The sequence below is a fragment of the Nicotiana tabacum genome, chromosome 13 (genome assembly GCF_000715075.1).
Source record: "Nicotiana tabacum cultivar K326 chromosome 13, ASM71507v2, whole genome shotgun sequence".
Lineage (NCBI taxonomy): Eukaryota > Viridiplantae > Streptophyta > Magnoliopsida > Solanales > Solanaceae > Nicotiana > Nicotiana tabacum.
In genome coordinates this window covers 20,377,701-20,397,688 of record NC_134092.1, presented here as the reverse complement: position 1 = coordinate 20,397,688, position 19,988 = coordinate 20,377,701, and the positions used below count along the sequence as shown (strand labels likewise).

Sequence of the window (19,988 nt, the reverse complement as noted above, 5' to 3'; positions counted from 1 at the left end):
TTTTGATTATTATAAAAAATGTTTTATGAAACAAAGTATCAACATCTCAACTTTTTTTTTTTTAAGGGAAAGAAAAGTTTTACCAGCAAATTAAGACCAGGTTTAGACGGATAACTTGCAAAGTTTTTCGAGTTACTCTTTCATCTTAATGATTAAAATATTTATTATGAGAGGCTTTAATTAAAAAAATTATTTTCATTTAACTAAACCATAAAAGATAAAACTGCAAAATAGAGAGGAAGCACGTATATGAGACTTTGGTCATAAATGTGTTGCCAGTAATGCATGAGATTAGTTTTTGTCCATATTGTTCGAATAGTTAAGTAAACACATATTTTTGCCCATGGTATTTTTGTCCATATTGTGGGAATAGTTTAGTACTCATATATTTTTGCCGGTGGCATTTTTGTCCTTCCAAATATTTAAAACTTCTTCTTCTACTTCTAAGAAGAAGCATGTTATTTCTTTCCACCTTTTCTCCGCAACTTAAATGTAACTTCTACTACTAATCAAAAGCACCTAGAAGCTTGATCATACATCTTTAATTTTCCAAAATAATTACCTTTTTAAATTTGAATAAGCATTTTACTTTACTAAGAGAAAGAGGAACCTTGGAACAACTGTCAAGTTATCTCTGTGTGACCTATAGGTCACGGTTTCGAGCAGTGGAATCGCCACTGATGCTTGCGTCAATGCAAGCTGCCTACAGCATATACCCCTTGGGGCGCGTCCCTTCCCCGGATCCCGATGAACACAAAATATTTTGTGCACCGAGCTATCCTTTTTTCACTTTTATTTTCCTAAGAGCTTGGTCAAACAAGCTATAAGTCCTTTCTCCGCGCCCTTGGGGTGGCGCCCAGTGATGTACATAAGATTTTGTACGAGCAGTGTCAAGTACTGTCAACCTTGACACTATCACACCTCAACTTGTATGTGAGTCTAGATCTGGAGCAATAGATGTTCTAAAACTTGTATCAAAATAGATGTTTGTGTGCATTATTTTTCAGTCATTATTTTTAAGTCAGTGTCTATCTATTATAGACCCTTGTGATCCGGCCCTTACCCAGAGCCCACGCATAACAGGAGCTTAATGCACTAGGCTGCTCTTTTGAAATCATTGGGGGGAAACAGAAAACCAACCATTTACCAAGCAAAAGCTATATGGAACAAAAATATTAGATGATAAAACATGTATGATAATCAATAAAAGCAAGAAGGCACACTGGCGATAGTTTATTCTCCATTCAGAAGATAAAAGCACAACAAAATTGAGAAAACTCTATAAAACGAAGCAAAAGATGCAAAGCATCTGTAATTCTTGAACTCCCATTTTCCATCATTTTCAACCATGTATTAAACTGTTTACTTCTTTCTTGAAATTCCAAGCCTGCCGCGGAAATCTTCCTCCATCAGAGGAATACCATCGCGCAACTTGATCTTTGGTTCCCAGCCTATTAACTCTTTTGCCTTTGTGATGTCCGGTTTTCTCTGCCGAGGATCATCTGGAGTGTTTTCCACTGTGATAATTTTCACTTCCGGATTGATGAGCTGTCGCAGAACAACAAAATTTATGTCAATTACCATCTAATGGTAATACTACTTAGTACAAAGTACAAATTTGTAAGGGATTGAGGCATAGTAATTGTTGTTGTACAGTGCAATTTTTTAACATGTCCCTTTAAATAGTGAAAATAAAATGATTACCTCCTTCACATTCTCCGCGAGTTCAATCATCGTGAATTCACCTGGGATGAGGAATCAAATTAATAATGACCAATGCAGTATAATTTTTGAGTTTAACTTCTATACACTAAAAAGGCAGCCCGGTGCACAAAGCATCCCGCATTCACGCAGGATCCAGGGAGAGGTCGCCCCCAAAGGGTGTGATGTAGACGGCCTACACTAATGTTTCCTCGGCTTGAACTTCTATACATTGACACTACAAAAGAATTTTATGTTATCGGGCCTAAAAGATAACTACAAGTAATCATACATGATAAATGGGACTAGTAATTTGGAAAATAAGGCACGTAACTTGCTACTACAAGTTAAAATATACTGATAGTGTAGACGTTAAAATATACTGATAGTATAGACGTTCTTTACACTGTCAGTGTATATAAGTTAAATAAAAAACGAACCTGGATTTCCAATGTTAATTGGTCCAGTGTTATCTCCCTCCATAAGCCGAATAAGGCCATCAACCTATTCAGAGAGAAAGGAAGGTAAAATAAAAGGCAACTGTTCTGAATACCGAATTCATATTTAAATGAAAAAAAAAAAGATTTCAAATTTAATGGCTCGAATATTTTCACTTACCATGTCAGAGACATAACAAAAGCTGCGTGTTTGTGTTCCTGGCAACTGGACAGTCAACGCTTCATCACTGCAGAGTGCAAGAATTAGGTTGGTTCGTTGTTATCAAACTAATTTTAGGCAACAAAGTTGAAGGGAATTATTAACAGAAACATTCAGAATATTACCGAATTGCTTGGGCAATGAAGTTGCTGACAACACGACCATCATCAATATTCATTCGAGGACCATAAGTATTGAAGATTCTAGCAATTCGGATTTCTGTTTTCGGATCATGTTAAAAGAGAAGGAAAGAAATGCATGAGCTGGAGTCCAAAGCAAAAAATGTAAAATAGATTTATGCATACACAGGAAGACATTGTTTTACCAATTCCATGTTGTCTGTGATAATCAAACATCAAAGTCTCAGCCACTCTTTTCCCTTCATCATAACAACTTCTAACTCCTGAAATTTGCATACAATTGTTATCATACAAAATGCTTGCGCAGATCCTTATAGTGAAAGGTAAATAATCATGGGATAACTACAGTTGGGCCGCCCAAAAAAACATAGCCGGCAAATGTATATGTCTTGTAAATGTAGTATAAATATACAAAAATATACATATATACATATCATATACATGTCATATACATAACCAGTGTATATGTTTTGTATATTTGGGCTACCGCCGGTAATTATTTTGGGCCGCCAGGCCAAAAATGAAAAAAAACCTAATCATTTTTGGTAAAAGAGAGAAAATATTCAGCCAGCAAATACTGAGAATGACACCATTCAACATTTCAACTATATTCTTATGAGTTTCTCATAGAGAAGAAACCCCTTTATTGTTATATATGATTTCAGGCACCTGGAACTTAGATATTCAAGGCCTTTTTGCCTTTTAGACAGAAGATGGTTCAGCGTTAGAACAAAAATCTGATACTGTAATATCATAAAGCTAAAAGTATACCAATTGGATTAACATTGCCCCAATAGCTTTCGTCTTGAGGGTGCACGAGTGGATCTCCATAAACCTCAGAAGTCGATGTGAGTAAAATCCTGTTTGCACAACAGATATTATGAGAATGAAGATCTACATTACCAAAAACCATTATTAAGAGAAGCAGATTCTGACCTTGCCCCAGTTCGCTTGGCAAGTCCCAACATGTTCATTGTTCCAAGTACATTTGTCTTAATTGTCTACAAATAAACCAACAGATCGAGACCGTAAATGGTACTATTGTGGAAATCTAACTTCACAACGACTAGTTTGACAAATGCAGATAAACGAAGGAAACTTATGAAAAAGAATAATAATGTCGATTACTAACCTTAACAGGATTATACTTGTAAAAAATAGGGGAAGCAGGGCAAGCAAGGTGATAAATTCGGTCAACTTCAATCAACAATGGCTCAGTAACATCTGCATAAGCAGAAAAAACGTTACCACGATATAAACAAGTTGGTTATTGAAAATAACGAGTCGCTCAAACATATCGATGAAATAAGAATCACAAAAAGAAGCTTTACCATGGCGAATTAGCTCAAATCTTGGATGACCAATCCATTGCTTTAGATTATCCTTTGATCCAGTAAAGTAATTATCGACAACAACCACCTGAACATAATGCAAAAAAGTTTATTTAAATGTACTCATATTTTAACCCTCCGTCACTGATTTATGAGGATGCAGTACCTCGCTGAAAACGATAAAACCAAGCCGAAAAATCTGTACCTCATTCTTCTCATTTTCCATCAATTTGTCAACAAGGTGAGAGCCAATAAATCCAGCACCACCAGTCACCAGAATCCTCATGTTAGCCTGTGATTCAAGCAGTTAACAAATAGTACAGAATATTAACCAATATCATTCGATCAACTATGTCAATACCGAACTAGTAGGGAAACATTGACCAATATCCAAAATCAAATGAGGTTCAACGAAAACCGGAGGGTAAAACTAATTAAGATCCAATCAAGCAAATCCTACATTAGGGATCATTTGATTTACAGTATTACCAAAAACAATTCCAACATAAAATTCCGCATAAGTTATAAAATGTTTGGTTGGTCATATAACGAAAAAATCACCGCCATAACTTAATTCAGTGTTTAGTTGGCCTTATCAAAGCTCCACATTGCTACCGGCATAAGTGATACAAGAACATGTGCATTATTTTATGCATGATCGAATGTGGAATGAAAATACATATATTAGCAATACTCGTATAACAATCCCTACATTATTATTCACAGCATAAACACTTGTTGTGTTACATAATTACTACATGAACCAAATAACCTCTACTGGATTACCACACAAGATTGGCTATGTGTATTACCTGGAAAAATTTTGCCTTTCGCAATGGTGAAGGCTCTGGTGGTGGTTTTGTTGATACATGATTGTTTCCATTGGAAGCCATTTTCAGATCACTTTAATTCTGTACCCAAGATCAATCAAATAAATAAAAAATATAAGATTCAAGATAATCTCCCCGAAGCTGAACTGAATTCAATCGAAGTCATTACTATACAAGCATTCAAAAGGGAGAAACCATATAAAAAAAAGATCAAAACTTTTAATTTTTTTTATATCCAAATAGCCAGATTTTACATACCAAATTAAACCCCATGTTCAAAACACATGAAAAACTCTTTCCGGAGAATCAATAACGCGCACACACAAAAAAAAATAAAAAAAAAAATTGTAAAGCAGAAAGAAAAGCTAAAAATTTTGATTCCCTAATTGAGAAGAGAAAAGATACAGAAGAAAAAAAAAATGCACCTAAATTAACTCCAATCACCTTGTAGTCCTTAAATGGTAGTGAAAACTGAATTGCAGAAGGGAAAAGGCTGAATACAAGTATATATAGTAAAAAATAAATCATATAAAATATATAAAGAACATGAAAAAATATGTAACCCCACATCACACCAAACGTTACCAACAAGAGAGAGAAATTTGAGAAACCAAAAAAAGAAAAGAAAAAAAGAGGCAATCTTTCAAAATAAGCAAACTCAAAAAACAAAACAGAAAAACAGGCAGAGTGATAACAGGAAGATTTAGAGTGAAATCAAAGCTTCCTAGCAACTGTAAAACAGACCCACAAAGAATGATTACAGATCTGAATCTAATTCTTGTTAAATCAAAATTAGCAAATAATTAAAAAATTCATTAGCAAGAAAGCAAAAAATGGAAAACAGAATCGATCTTTTTAATACCCATTACCTAGTGAAACTGAAATTTATGAATCTAATTCATTGAATATCAAACAATTTAGTCAAAACAAAAGTATCAGATAAATTCCTTTGTTAAATCAAAATCAGCAAATAAATAATTAATTCAGCAGCAAGAAAACAAAAACAAAAAAAAAGATCTTATTTTTATACCCTTTACCTCTTGAAACTGAAATCTTTCAATACACTAGCAAACAAAGAGAGGATATATATATATATACCTGTAATATATATATACACAAATACACAGTGCAATAAGGTGAAGAGTTTTGGGGAATGAGAGGTAATTAAATCCAAGATTATGTTGGGATTAGGTTAATAATTAGGGGGGTTTTAATACGAAAGTTGAGATCTTGAAATTAATTACTTACTGTTATGGATTGATTTGTTTTGAGTAAATAGTAAGTAATATAGTGCACGTAGGATACAGGTCGGTAGTTGTCTTTTGTTTCTTAGTAGTAGATTTTTACTAATCCTATTTGCTGACGTAGGACTTACGTAACGTATATGGCAATTCAGTGTCCGATAATGTATAATTTATTGCGTGAGATACACAAAGGAAAATCAGCGTAAGGTGTTATAATAAATAATTTATCTTATTATGGCCAACTAATTATAGTTATTTTTTAATTGATTTAATAATATAAAAATTACTATTTATAATGTATATAAGTTAAACTTGACTGGTGTTACCAACAAAACAATTTTTTTTTGGTAATTAAAGTATTTTATTTACCAATGAACTAATATGTACAAGATCAAAATTTGAAACAAGACTGGACAGCCCCGAGTCTCAATCCTCCTCTATCTACTCATTTACATTCTTGCCAGAAAAGAAGAAACAACTAGCCGATAGAAGTTAAGATCCTCGATCTTCCTTACAAGCTTAGCCCTCAAAGTACCCCTACATACTACTTCATGTATGATTAATCTAACAAGAACTTCAGCTGGTCGACTCTCCCCCTGAAAGGTCCTCTTGTTTCTCTCTTGCCATAAATGGTGTATACATGCTGTGAATGTCATTCTATAGATTTCTACGACAACTGTTCTCCCATTCATATGTGTCTCCATAATAATCCATCATACCAATGTAGTGGTCTTCTTGATGTACCTTGCCATGTCATCAGTTTAGTCCAGATAATGCTAGATAGCGCACAACCAAAAAACAGATGGTCTGTTGACTCGGCAGCATCCCTGCACAAGAAGCAGTCAAGATCTTGAGTAACCCCCCACGTAGCTAGTCTGTCCTTAGTGAGTAGTCTCCTCTGCAGTGGCTCTTCTGTATATCCAAATTTATTATAAAGATATATTTGGGAGCTCCTACATTATTGCAGATCAGTTTCTTCCAGGCTACTTTCTGGAAACTACCTCACATTTTTAGATAAAGCTTCTTAATGGAGAAGTGTTCCCAACTAATCAACTCATTCATGCTTAGTCCTACTTCCTCAATATAGCTTTTAGCCTTAAAAATCTTCAGAACCACCTATGATACTTGTGTTGGAATAGCATCCCAGATTGGATGTATCTTCCCATAGTATATATAGAGCCATTGCACCCACAACCTGCCTTTCTTCTTGCATAAGTTCCATAAACCTGCATATGGCTGCCTTGTTCCAAGTATGTAAATCCTATACATTGAAGCCCCCTGCATTCCTTGGATAACACATTTTCCCCAAGCTAGTAAGGCCTTCCTTGAGTTCTCCACTTCATCGGTCCATAAGTAGGTTCTACATACAGTCTCAATCTTCTTAATGATCTTTTTCGGCAGTACAAAGATCTATGACCAGTAAATCTGAATGAAAAATAGCACAGTTTTAATGAGCTACAGTCTGCCTGCGTAAAACAAGTACTTGGAAGTCCAAGAGTTGATTCTTCCTAGAATTCTCTCAATTAATGGTTGAAATTATATGATCAAGATCCTATTTGTACTCAGGGGCACCCCTAAAATACTTAAAAAGGGAGTTCTCCTCTAGAGAATCCCAATGAATCTAGGATCTCCTGTTGTACAGTTTGGCTCATACCACCAAAATAGATTGAACTTTTCTAAGTATTTGTTGTCAAACCCAAGGCCATTGAAAATCTTTTGAAACAATCAAACATCATCTAAACATATATGGTATCTCCTCTGCAAAACAAAGAAGATCATCTGCAAACCCCAACTGCACTATGTTCAGTTAATCAAATTTAGGGTGATGATTGAAGTCTGGTTTGGTTTGTAGGGTTTTCAGCATCCTTGATAAGTACTCCATGATTAAAACAAACAGATAAGGTGACAAATATGGATCCCTTTGTCTTAGTCCCTTCTTGGCTCTAAATAGTTATGTTGGGCTGCCATTTATCAAGATAGAGTATGAGACTGTGCAAACATATTTCATGATCCAATTGACAAACACAGTAGGGAAATTCAGGACTGTGAAGATTTTCTCTAAAAAAGGCCATTCCACAGAGTCATAAGCCGTATGCATGTCTAGTATGATCATGCATCTAGGTGATACCCCTTTCCTACCATAGCCTTTCACTAACTCATGGTTTAGTATAATGTTGTTAGTGATAACTCTCCCTGGAACAAAAGCTGATTGACTATTATCGGCCAATGCATCCATAACCTCATGTAGTCTTTTTGTTAGGATCTTAGATATAATATTATACAGTACTGTGCAACATGAAATAGGTCTGAATTCTTTTACACTTGAGGGATATTTTACCTTTGGTATCAGAGAGACTGAGGTGACATTGATTGGCAAGTGCATCTCTCCGGCAGCAAAGAACCTGGTAACTGCATTTGTGATTTCTTGCCCAATAGTCGGCCATGTCCTTTTAAAAAATAGGGAATTAAACCCATCACATCCTAGAGCTTTCTTATCATCAATTCTACACATTGCATTGTAAACTTATGCAGCAGTTACAGGTTTAATGAGCTACAATTGTTACTTCCTTTCTAGGATGTTACCTTCCTTCATCACCCCCGGTTGAATTGCTAGCAAGCCACAGGCAGAAAATCCCAATAACTTTTTGTAGAAGCCTATAACTTTATGTTCAATGTCCTTTTTAGCTTGGATAATTTCTCCTTATGAGCTTATCAGCTTTCAGATGTTGTTTTGACTAACTCTATTCTTCATGGAGGCATAGAAGTATGCAGAATTAGAGTCTCTAAGTTTTAATCATTGAATCCTAGACTTATGTTATTAAATACATTCCTCAATTGAGCCCCATTTTTCAGCTGCTTTCTCAGCTCTTTTTCTTCTTCAAAGATGTTGTAAGGTGCATTGCTATCTCTTTCTTTTCCTGGACGTCTTTCAACCTTTGTCTAGTATTATTAACCTTTGCATTTGTACCCTGGAACTCTGTGGTATGCAAGGTTTTGATGGAATTCTTCACCTTCTTTAGTTTTTCTCATATTGCCTTCATACACTATGCTTTGGAAGTCATCATGATCTGCAATGTGATTGAAGAATTTGAATGGTTTGGCCTTCTTTGGGAACTCTTCCGTTTGGGTACTCAGTGATGAGTGATCTGAGAAGTAAGGATCCATTACCAACATATCTAATTGAGTCATCTGGATCATCCGTTCTGCATTTTCTAGTGCCCTGTCAATTATGCTAAACACATGACTATTTGTCTAGGTGTAGTTCCTCCCCACTGCTCCGATCTCATCCATGTTTGTATCATCAAGGAACTCTTGAAAGTCTCTAGTTTCATTATCCTATACAGGGTTTCCATTTGTTCTGTCTGCTATATGTAGGACACCATTGAAATCTCCCATGCATCGCCAAGGTCTCTGTTATTGTTGATGCCAACTTTTTAGGCTAGACCATAATCTCTTCCTATCTTCAGTATTATGTAATCCATAAACAACTATGAAACTGAATTGCTACCTTGGAGAATATACTAGAGTTTCACCATGTATAGATTGCTCCTATAGATCTAGCACATTGAACTGTACTTGATCGGGATCCCAAAGGATCCATATTCTTCCTTTCCAATTTGCATTATAGTTATTACACCAGTGCCACTGTGAGGCTATTTCTTTATTATTATTGTGCTAGCATATTGTTCCTTAACCTTATGCTCTAGGATTGCAAGCATCTCCATATTATTATCCTTTATGAACTTCTTTAACTCCCTATGCTTATAACTCTTATTAAGAACTCTCACATTCCAAATAGTAAGCTTTATTTGCAATTGATTGGTACACTTCCCCTATCTCCCATGTTGCTACTCGTACCACATATCTCTGTACTTGAACAGCTCCTTGTATTCAGTTGCCCCTTATTCCCCTTGAGCTGATTGATCCATTCATTACATCCATCGATTGCTCAGTGTTTGGTTGTGCATTTTTTGCCGCAGACCTGCTTTTAACAGCCTGCCATCCTTCCTCATTGTTTGTATTGATAGTTGGAGCTGGTGACTCTGGAATCTTATGCTTTGCAATTTGCATTTGGACCCTTTTTCATTTTGTCTACTCACTTCAACTTGCTGAATCACCTTGTCCTCTTTTTGGTGCCCTCACGCCCGCAGGATCACAATTTGCTCCTGTGTTGCTGCCAATTTTGAAGATCCAACCTCTTTACCTTAATTTACTTTTCATTCATGTGTTTGCTTGTTGTGCCGAATCTGTTGAGGTTGTTGATTTGTTCTATTATGGCAGCTATGCCCCAACTACATACACGTGGTACAATACGTTGGTTTCCAGCCATTTTTAACCACCTGATCAAACTATTTCCCATTGAAATCCATCAATTTCACCTTTGTGGGCAGCGTCCTAATGATGTCCATTTCATCCGCATCTAATATATAGCATGTATTATTTCTTAGGTAAATTTGTATACCGTGGTTAATTAATGGACTATATCTTTTGGACATAATGTAAAACGAAAAATGTATATAAAACCCTTCTATTGTTTATTATTCCTTTTTGTTTATATTAGTCTCAGAATATGCGTGTTACGCGTATATCTCATATGAATGTTGAGTATAAGATTTTAAAAAATTATGTAAATAATATTAAAATTTTAACTTCTTTACTAAAAATTAAAATTTTGTGTGGTCTATTATTATTATTATTATTATTATTATTATTATTATTATTATTATTATTATTATTATTATTATTATTATTATTTGTGTGAAGCCAACACAATTTATTAATACTCCATATGATGTGGCTAAACTACACTAAAACATACTTACGTGTTATTTAGTACTTATATTTATTCTAATTTGAATTTCTATAGTATATTAAAACTGTCTGAAAAAATATTTATGTGATAAGTGTCATAAGGAACTATTCATCAAATATGATTGTCAATTAAAAATTTTGTTATTCAATCTGTATTGCTGTAATAAACAATAAAAAACATTAAACTTTCTGAAATAGAAACAGAAACAGAAAGTTAGTAGAACCAGTTTGACGAAATAAATTCTGAAAAATAATATTGGAATAAATCGAGACCACTGAATGCACAGTGTGTCCTTAAGGAAATTATTCCCCTCAAGTACCCGAGGTGCTGGAATATTATCCTCCCAGGATAGAGTGATTCAACTCACTAGTATATTGATACAAAAAACGCAGGTGAACTTCGAACCACTCAATGATCGTAAAACACACTGAAAAATATTGTGCAGAAGAAGAAGATAATTAGAAAATTTAGTAAGTAAAGATTCTCGGATTCAAGGCATATTTATAGACTATTTGGCACTGTTTCTGAAAAGGGTTGCAACCTTTCAGAAATAGCCATAGCTGTTGGAACAGGTGGGAATATTTCAACAGAAATATTGCGGGAAAACAAAAAACGTATTTAAAATAATCCGGGAAAGAAAACGGACCGGACCGGGTTGCGTTGCGGGTCCTGGGTTAATCCGGATTGAATTTTCGTTAATTAATTAAACAATTGAAAAGAATTTTATCCAAAAAATTTAATCAATCAATCGTTTGACCGAAGCCGAAGCCGAGCGAGCGACGACGACGACAGCGCGAGGCTTGCCTTCTTCTCAACTCTTTAAGAGTTAGAAGAAGAGCAATTGTATATATACCCATCAAAAGTTTTTTCTTCCTCCAATATGGGACAATGTCCCTTTGCCAAGGAGAGAAACTCAAATATTTTATTTTCTCTCTATTTTTCATTCACCCTCCTTAAGCTACACCAAGCTTAAAAGCCCAACAATCTCCCACATGAATGGGGAATGGCTATAAAATAAATGAATGCACGGATGCGTGTGTGTTTTACATGCAAGAATTAATTGCATCTGGATAAGTAGGTTTCCCTTTGAAATTTCTGTAGTGAACTTATATCGGATATACTCGATCAATCGGTAGATTTGATATCTTTGAACCGTCGAGCTTTGTTGTATACCTAGACAACATAAGTCACACAATTAACCCTTAACAATCTATGGTTCTCATGGTTGTGTTCGTTTCAGCCATGAACACCGTCTGGTTTCATGAGTGCTTAGAGAATGGACCTTTACTTTCATTCCCCTTGAAGCGGATTACACTTCACACTCACATAGGTGATTTATAAACGTGTAATCCTATAGACACTCTATCTGGTCATATCCTGCCAGACTTAGCAAATCATTAAAAAGCTTTAAGCTTTACTGACTCATCAAAAAGCCTTAATGCTTTACCTCGATTTCTAAACATTGTCTTCATCGCGAGAATGGGTTGAGTTATTTGACGATGTTATACCGTTATTCATAACTTTGTTTGATCTCTTTGAACCTAGCTCTTGGGATCTCCAGTCTACTAGGTAGATGTCATGACCCAATTTCACCTAAAGGTAGTGATGACGCCCAACACTACAACTAGGGAAGCCAACTAATACGTTAAACATATATAAATTATTTGCGGAAAAATTTTCTAAGATTTTTTTTTATTTTTCTAGAAATATTAAAGAAATTTGAAAAGATACTGATTAAATTAAATCCAAGAAAATAATACAAATTCCGAATTCTACCAATGTGTGTGCCAAGACCTGGTGTCACAAGGGTATGAGGATCTAGTAGATTATACAAAACTCCAAATACCGTCTGAAATAAAAATAGACAGAACAAAAATGCAAGAAGAGGCACTGGTAGTTGCAGAACGGCTCAGAAAGGCAGCTCACTATTATGCCTCTGGATAACGTGGATGTGCGATGATAGGTCCTCTATTAGTGCCTGTCTCAAATCCTGCACAAAAGGTGTAGCAAGTGTAGTATGAGTACGTAAACAACGTGTACCCAGTAAGTATCAAGCCTAATCTCGAAGTGGTAGAGACGAGATGACCGACTTTGACACTCACTAAGAGTCAATAATAATAAATAAATAAAAATAGCAATATCTAGATCAACATGATTTATATAATTTACAATGATTTTCTTTAACCAGTAGAAATAATTAAATTCCTTTAATTCCAATAAATTTTTAATTTATCAGTTAGCCTCATTTACAGGAATAACAATAATTTCCTTAACAAGCATAGATAATAGTTCTTTAAATTTCAAAGATCTCCAATTTATCAATTAGCTTCATTTACAGCAATAACAATAATTTTCTTAACAAGCATAGATAATAGTTCTTTAAATTTCAAAGATCTCCAATTTATCAATTAGCTTCACAAGCTGCAATAAACTATCAAGTATCGTGTAATTATTATTATTAGGCACGATTTCTGACGAGGTCGTACGGCCCGATCCAGAGTGTCGTGTACATTACCGAGGGACATGCGGCGCGATCCATAGATGCATCTATCCTGCCGAGGCATTCGGCCCACTCCACAAGAAAGGAGAACATTTTCTTATGTACATCCGAAAGGAGAGTATATTTATTATAAGATAAATTTGGGAGGAAGAACAATTTTTCTTAACAATTAATTAATTTAAACAGAAAATTAAGCATATGAGATTTTCATCTTTAATATTATTCCCTAACAATTCACAATATATATCAAATAATTTGATTAAATAAAGAATATAATTTACGCAAGTAATTCATGCTTTGAGTCCTAAACTACTCGGACTTTAGCATTAATAGTAGCTACAAACGAACTCTCGTCACCCCGTGTGTACGTAGCCCCCCACAATTACCTTAATTTGCTCCAATTTAATCCACTAGAAGACCTTTTCTACGATTATCCAACTCTGTCTGGCTTGAATCTAACCAAAATAATTCGATACAATCACTAAAAATTATAGAAATTAATTCCATAAAAAATACTATATTTTCAATAAAGATCCGAAGTTAATTAAAATTTTGTCTGTGGGGCTCACGTATTGGAATCCGGCGAAAGTTATGAAATCTGACAACCCATTCAATTACGAGTCCAACCATACTAGTTTCACTCAAATCCGACTCCAGATCGATATCGAAATTTCAAAAATTCGTTTCTATGAGATTTTAAAAAATTTCCAAATTTCAATCTCAAAACACTAATTAAATGGTGAAAACAATGATATATTAGTGTATATTGACCAAATCCGAGTTAAAATCACTTACCCCAATGTATTTTCCTTAAAAATCTATCAAAAATCGCCTCTACTCAAGCTCTGATTTGTTAAAAATGGCGAATGGGACGAATGCCCTCTTTTATAATTCTGTCCAGGCAGCCCTCGATCATGACCTCGATCCTCGGCCTCGATTATGGTTCGATCGTTGTCCTCGATCATGGCCTCGATCATGGCTTGGATCATGGACTAGATCCTCGGCTTCGGTCGTGTCTTCGATCATGGCCTCGATCTTGGGCTAGATCTTGGGCTCGATCACAGCCCAAAATTTCCAGCATAAGAGAAAAATTGCAGCAGTTGTTTTAAGTCCAACTTTTGATCCGTTAACCATCCGAAACTCACCCGAGGCCCTCGAAACCTCAACCAAATATTCCAACAAGTTCTAAAATATCATACGAACTTATTTGAAACCTCAAATCACATAAAACGACGCTAAAACTATGAATTATGCTTCAATTCAAGCTTAATGAAACTTAAAATTTCCAACTAATATATTCGATGTCGAAACCTATCAAATCAAGTCTGATTGACCTCAAATTTTTGCACACAAGTCATAAATGACATAACGGAGCTATGAAAATTTTCGGAACTGGATTCTGACCCCGATATCAAAAAGTCAACTCCCCGGTCAAACTTCCAAACTTAAATTCTTGTTTTAGCCATTTCAAGCCTAATTTAACTACGCACTTCCAAATAAAATTCCGAACACGCTCCTAAGTCCAAAATCACCATAGAGAGCTGTTGGAATCGTCAAAATTCTATTCCGGGATCAATTTCTCAAAATGTTGATCGAAGTCAAACTTGGCATTTTAAAGCCAACTTAAGGAACCAAGTGTTCCGATTTCAACCCAAACACTTTCAAATCCCGAACCAACCATCCCCACAAATCATAAATCATTAAAAGCACATACGGGAAGTTTTATTTTAGGGAACGTGGTTCTAAAAGTCAAAATGACCATTTGGATCATTACATTCTCCACCTCTTAAACAAACGTTCGTCCTCGAATGGGTTTAGAATTATACCTGAAGTGCTGAATAAGTGTAGATATCTGCTCCGCATATTTTCCTCCGCCTCTCAAGTCGCTTCTTCGACTGATTGGTCCTTCCACTGGACTTTTACTGCAGAAATCCTCTTGGACCTCAACTGGCGAACCTGTTTATCAACAATGGAAAATGGTTGTTCTTCATAGCCCAAACTATTATCTAGCTGAACTGTGCTGAAGCCTAACACATGTGATAGGTCGGCATGATACTTCTAGAGCATAGGAAAACCAGATGAACTCCCGATAGACTGGGAGGCAATGCAAGCTCATAAGCAATCTCCCCAACTCGTCTCAACACCTCAAATGGGCCTATAAACCTTGGGCTCAATTTCCCCTTTTCCCAAATCTCATGATTCCCTTCATCGGCGAAACTTTCAAAAGAACTTTTTCACCCACCATAAATGATAAATCACGCACTTTCTGATCCGCGTAACTCTTCTGTCTGCACTGAGATGTATGAAGTCACTCCTGAATCAACTTTACATTTCCCAAGGCATCCTTTACCAAATCAGTACCATATAACTTAGCCTCACCGGGCTCAAACCACCCGATGGGCGAACGATATCGCCGACCATATAAAGCCTCAAATTGAGCCATCTCGATGCTGGATTGGTAACTGTTATTATAAGCAAACTCGTACAAAGGCAAGAAAGGATCCCACTGACCTCCAAAGGCAAGAAATGATCATACAACACATGCAAGAACTCGGCTGGGCTCTGAAATATCTAGTCGCATAAGTCTATTGGCCAAGGATCGAATATCTAAAGCTAATGGCCTCTCATCTGCTGAAATGAAAGCCAACTACCAATACTCTCCGCCTTTCTACTCAAGGTGTCTACAACCACATTTGCTTTGCCCGGATGATATAGGATAGTAATATCATAATCTTTCAGCAATTCCAACCATCTGCGCTGCCTCAAATTTAGGTCCCTCTGCTTGAACAAATGCTACAAACTGCGATGATCAGTGTAAACTTCACAAGACACCCTATAAAGATAATTCCTCCAAATCTTAAGAGCGTGAACAATCGCAGCTAACTCCAAATCATGCACTGGATAATTCTTCTCATAGGGCTTCAGGTGACGTGAAGCATGTCCTTCCTGCATCAATACACAACCCAAGCCAACGCGTGAAGCGTCATAATACAATGTATACATCCCCGAACCGGAAGGCAGCACTAACACTGGTGCAGTAGTCAATAATGTCTTGAGCTTATGAAAGCTCGCCTCACAATCATCGGACCATCAGAACGGAGCACTCTTCTGGGTTAATTTGGTCAAAGGTGCTGCAATAGATGAAAAACCTTCCACGAATCGACGATAATAACCTACTAAACCCAGAAAACTCCTGATCTCAATCGTCGAAGTGGGACAATGCCAATTCTGAACTGCCTCAATCTTTTTGGGATCAACCTTAATACCCTCGCTAGATACAATATGCCCCAAAAATGCTACAAACTCTAGCCAGAACTCATATTTGGAGAACTTAGCATATAGCTTTTGTTCCCGCAATGCCTGAAGCACCACTATCATATGCTGCTCGTGCTCCTTCTTACTACGCGAGTAGATCAAGATGTCATCAATGAAGACAATGACAAACGAATCAATATATGGCCTGAATACCCTGTTCATCAAATCCATAAACGTTGTCGGGGCGTTAGTTAAACCGAAGGATATTACCAGAAACTCATAATGACTATATCTAGTCCGGAAAGCAGTCTTCGGAACATTCGAATCTCGAATCTTCTACTAATGGTAACCCGACCTCAAGTCGATCTTAGAGAACACCCTAGCACTCTGCAACTGGTCAAAGAGATCATCAATATGCTGCAACGGGTACTTGTTCTTAATAGTGACTTTGTTCAATTGACGATAATCAATACACATCCGCATTGTTCCATCCTTCTTTTTCACAAATAATACCGGTGCACTCCAAGGCGATACACTCGGTCTGACGAACCCTTTGGCTAGTAACTCCTCAAGTTGTTCTTTCAATTCTTTCAGAGTCATGCGATACGCTGGGATAGATATAGGCTGGGTATTTGGAGCCAAGTCAATATAGAAATCAATATCACGATCAGGTGGTATACCTAGAAGATCTAAAGGAAATACATCGGAGAACTCCCGAACTACAATCACTGAATCAATAGCCGGAGTCTCTGCAGTAGTATCCCGAACATAGACTAGATAAGCCAAACAACCCTTCTCAACCATGTGTTGAGCCTTTATAAAAGAAATAACTTGATTAAATAAACTAACAAACGAACCCTTCCACTCCAGCCTAGACAACGCTGGAATAGCCAAGGTAACAGTCTTGGCATGACAATCTAGAATAGCATGATATGGAGATAACCAATCCATGCCCAGAATAATTTCAAAGTTGGTCATCTCAAGAAGTAGAAGATTTGCTCTAGTTTCATAACCACAGAATGTAATAATACAGGACCGGTAGATCTGATTCACAATAATAGAATCGCCCACAAGAGTGGACACATAAACAGGAGTACTCAAGGACTCACGAGAAACACCCAGGAATGAAGCAAATAGAGATGACACATATGAATATGTAGATCTTGGATCAAATAATACTGAGGCATCTTTGCCGCAAAACAGAAATAATATATGTAATCACGACATCTGATGCCTCTGCATCTGGTCTGACCGGAAAAGTATAGAACCGAGCTGGAGCGCCAACTGGCTGGCCTCCGCCTGGCTGACCTCCACCTCTAGGACGGCCCCTACCCACCTGTCCTCCACCTATTGGTGGTCGAACAACTGGTGGAGCAACTGGTTTGGTAATCATAGGCTGTTGACCCTGTTGCACTAGTTTACCCTGAAGCCTGGGGTAGAATCTCTATATGTGACTGGGGTCCCCACACTCGTAACAACTTTTCAGTGCGATGGGCTACTGACTAAGAGTCTGGCTCTTTGGGAATTAAATACCCACTGGGAGGACCCTGAATAGCTGATGGGCGATAAGAACTCTCTGGTATTACACTGAGATAGGGTCGCACTGGAGCACCTCGAGGAGGCGGCGGTGCTGGATATGGGGGCCTACTGGACTACCCTTTCACGAACTGACCTCTGCCCCCAGATGGAGCACCTCTGAACTCTCCAGAATATATGAACCACTTATCTCTCATAACCTGCTCTCGGCTCCGCTGACGTACACCCTCAATCCTACGGGTTATCTCTACGACCTGCTCATAAGAAGTACCCATCTCAACCTCTCGAGCCATAGTGGCTTGAATGCCAGTATGTAAACCCGCAACAGACCTCCGCACTCTCTCTGCCTCAGTAGGGAGTATCATAAGTGCATGGCGAGATAACTCAGAAAACCTCGCCTCATAGTCGATCACTGACATCTAACCCTACTGGAGTTGCTCAAATTGAAACCGCAACTCTTCCCTCTGAGAGGGTGGAATATACCTATCCAGGAATATACGGGTGAACCTTTCCCAAGTCATGGGAGGAGAATCTGCTGGTTTGCCAACAATATAAGACTGCCACCATCTATGAGCTCTGTCCTCTAGCTGAAAAGTAGCAAAGTCTACCCCATGAGACTCAAATATCCTCATGTTGTACAATCTATCCTTGCATCGATCAATGAAATCCTGGGATCCTCATGTCGCTCACCCCCAAAGACATGAGGATATAGTCTAGTCCACCTGTCCAATAGTTTCTGAGGATCAGCGATTGCAGCTGGCCTGGGCTCAGGTGTAGCTGCTACCACTGGCTGGGCTCCACCCATGGGTACTGCACCCTGGGTCTGATATACAGCAGTTGCCTGTCCATGAGCATGTGCGGTAGGGGTCTGTGCTCCCCCGCCCGCCTGAGATGTGGCTGGGTTTATCGGAAATAAGCCGTCCTAAGTCATATTATCCATGAACCGCAACATACGGCCCATAATATCCTGGAATCCCGGTGCAGATGTGAAATCCACCGGAGCTGGCTGTGCCAAAGGCACCTCATCCTGTTCCTCAACAATGGAGTTCTCTGCTGGACCCACTGGCGACATAACTGGAATAGTCCTGGGACGTCCTCGCCCTCTAACATGGGCCGGAGCCCTCCCTCTGCCTCGACCTATAGCAACTGGGGGAGTAGCTCTTCCCTGGTCTGAAACCTCATTAGAGCGTGTTCTCACCATCTGTGAGAGAATAAGAGAAGGATATTCAGTACTACATCAATTGCACGATGGAATATGAAGACAGGTAGTTTCCTAACACCTTATAGCCTCTCAAAGATAAGTACAGACGTCTCCGTACCGATCCGCAAGACTCTATTAGGTCTTCTCATAACTTGTGAGACCTACGTGAATCTAGTGCTCTGATACCATGTTGTCACGACCCAATTTTACCTAAAGGTAGTGATGACGCCCAACACTACAACTAGGGAAGCCAACTAATACGTTAAACATATATAAATTATTTGCGGAAAAATTTTCTAAGATTTTTTTTTATTTTTCTAGAAATATTAAAGAAATTTGAAAAGATACTGATTAAATTAAATCCAAGAAAATAATACAAATTCCGAATTCTACCAATGTGTGTGCCAAGACCTGGTGTCACAAGGGTATGAGGATCTAGTAGATTATACAAAACTCCAAATACCGTCTGAAATAAAAATAGACAGAACAAAAATGCAAGAAGAGGCACTGGTAGTTGCAGAACGGCTCAGAAAGGCAGCTCACTATTATGCCTCTGGATAACGTGGATGTGCGATGATAGGTCCTCTATTAGTGCCTGTCTCAAATCCTGCACAAAAGGTGTAGCAAGTGTAGTATGAGTACGTAAACAACGTGTACCCACTAAGTACCAAGCCTAATCTCGAAGTGGTAGAGACGAGATGACCGACTTTGACACTCACTAAGAGTCAATAATAATAAATAAATAAAAATAGCAATATCTAGATCAACATGATTTATATA

General features: G+C 37.4%; 1 protein-coding gene across 5 annotated transcripts; it reads right to left on the bottom strand.

The window, feature by feature from the left end:
* Positions 1-1,162: 1,162 nt before the first annotated feature.
* LOC107821562 (UDP-glucuronic acid decarboxylase 6-like) lies at positions 1,163-5,918 on the bottom strand. Of its 5 annotated transcripts, none has more exons than XM_016647990.2 (13): positions 5,758-5,918; positions 4,642-4,740; positions 4,035-4,121; positions 3,830-3,917; positions 3,631-3,722; positions 3,435-3,499; positions 3,270-3,358; positions 2,684-2,761; positions 2,484-2,577; positions 2,320-2,386; positions 2,142-2,205; positions 1,705-1,745; positions 1,163-1,548 (listed from the first exon to the last, which is right to left on the bottom strand). In XM_016647990.2, exons 2-13 carry the CDS (start codon positions 4,720-4,722, stop codon positions 1,363-1,365), a joined length of 1,032 nt encoding a protein of 343 aa, XP_016503476.1. In that variant the 5' UTR covers positions 4,723-4,740; positions 5,758-5,918; the 3' UTR covers positions 1,163-1,362. The 5 variants fall into 5 exon arrangements, with proteins under 5 accessions (XP_016503476.1, XP_016503478.1, XP_016503480.1 ...); XM_016647992.2 differs by lacking the exon at positions 5,758-5,918 and adding an exon at positions 5,697-5,742; XM_016647994.2 differs by lacking the exon at positions 5,758-5,918 and adding an exon at positions 5,529-5,650.
* Between the last annotated feature and the right edge of the window lie 14,070 nt (positions 5,919-19,988).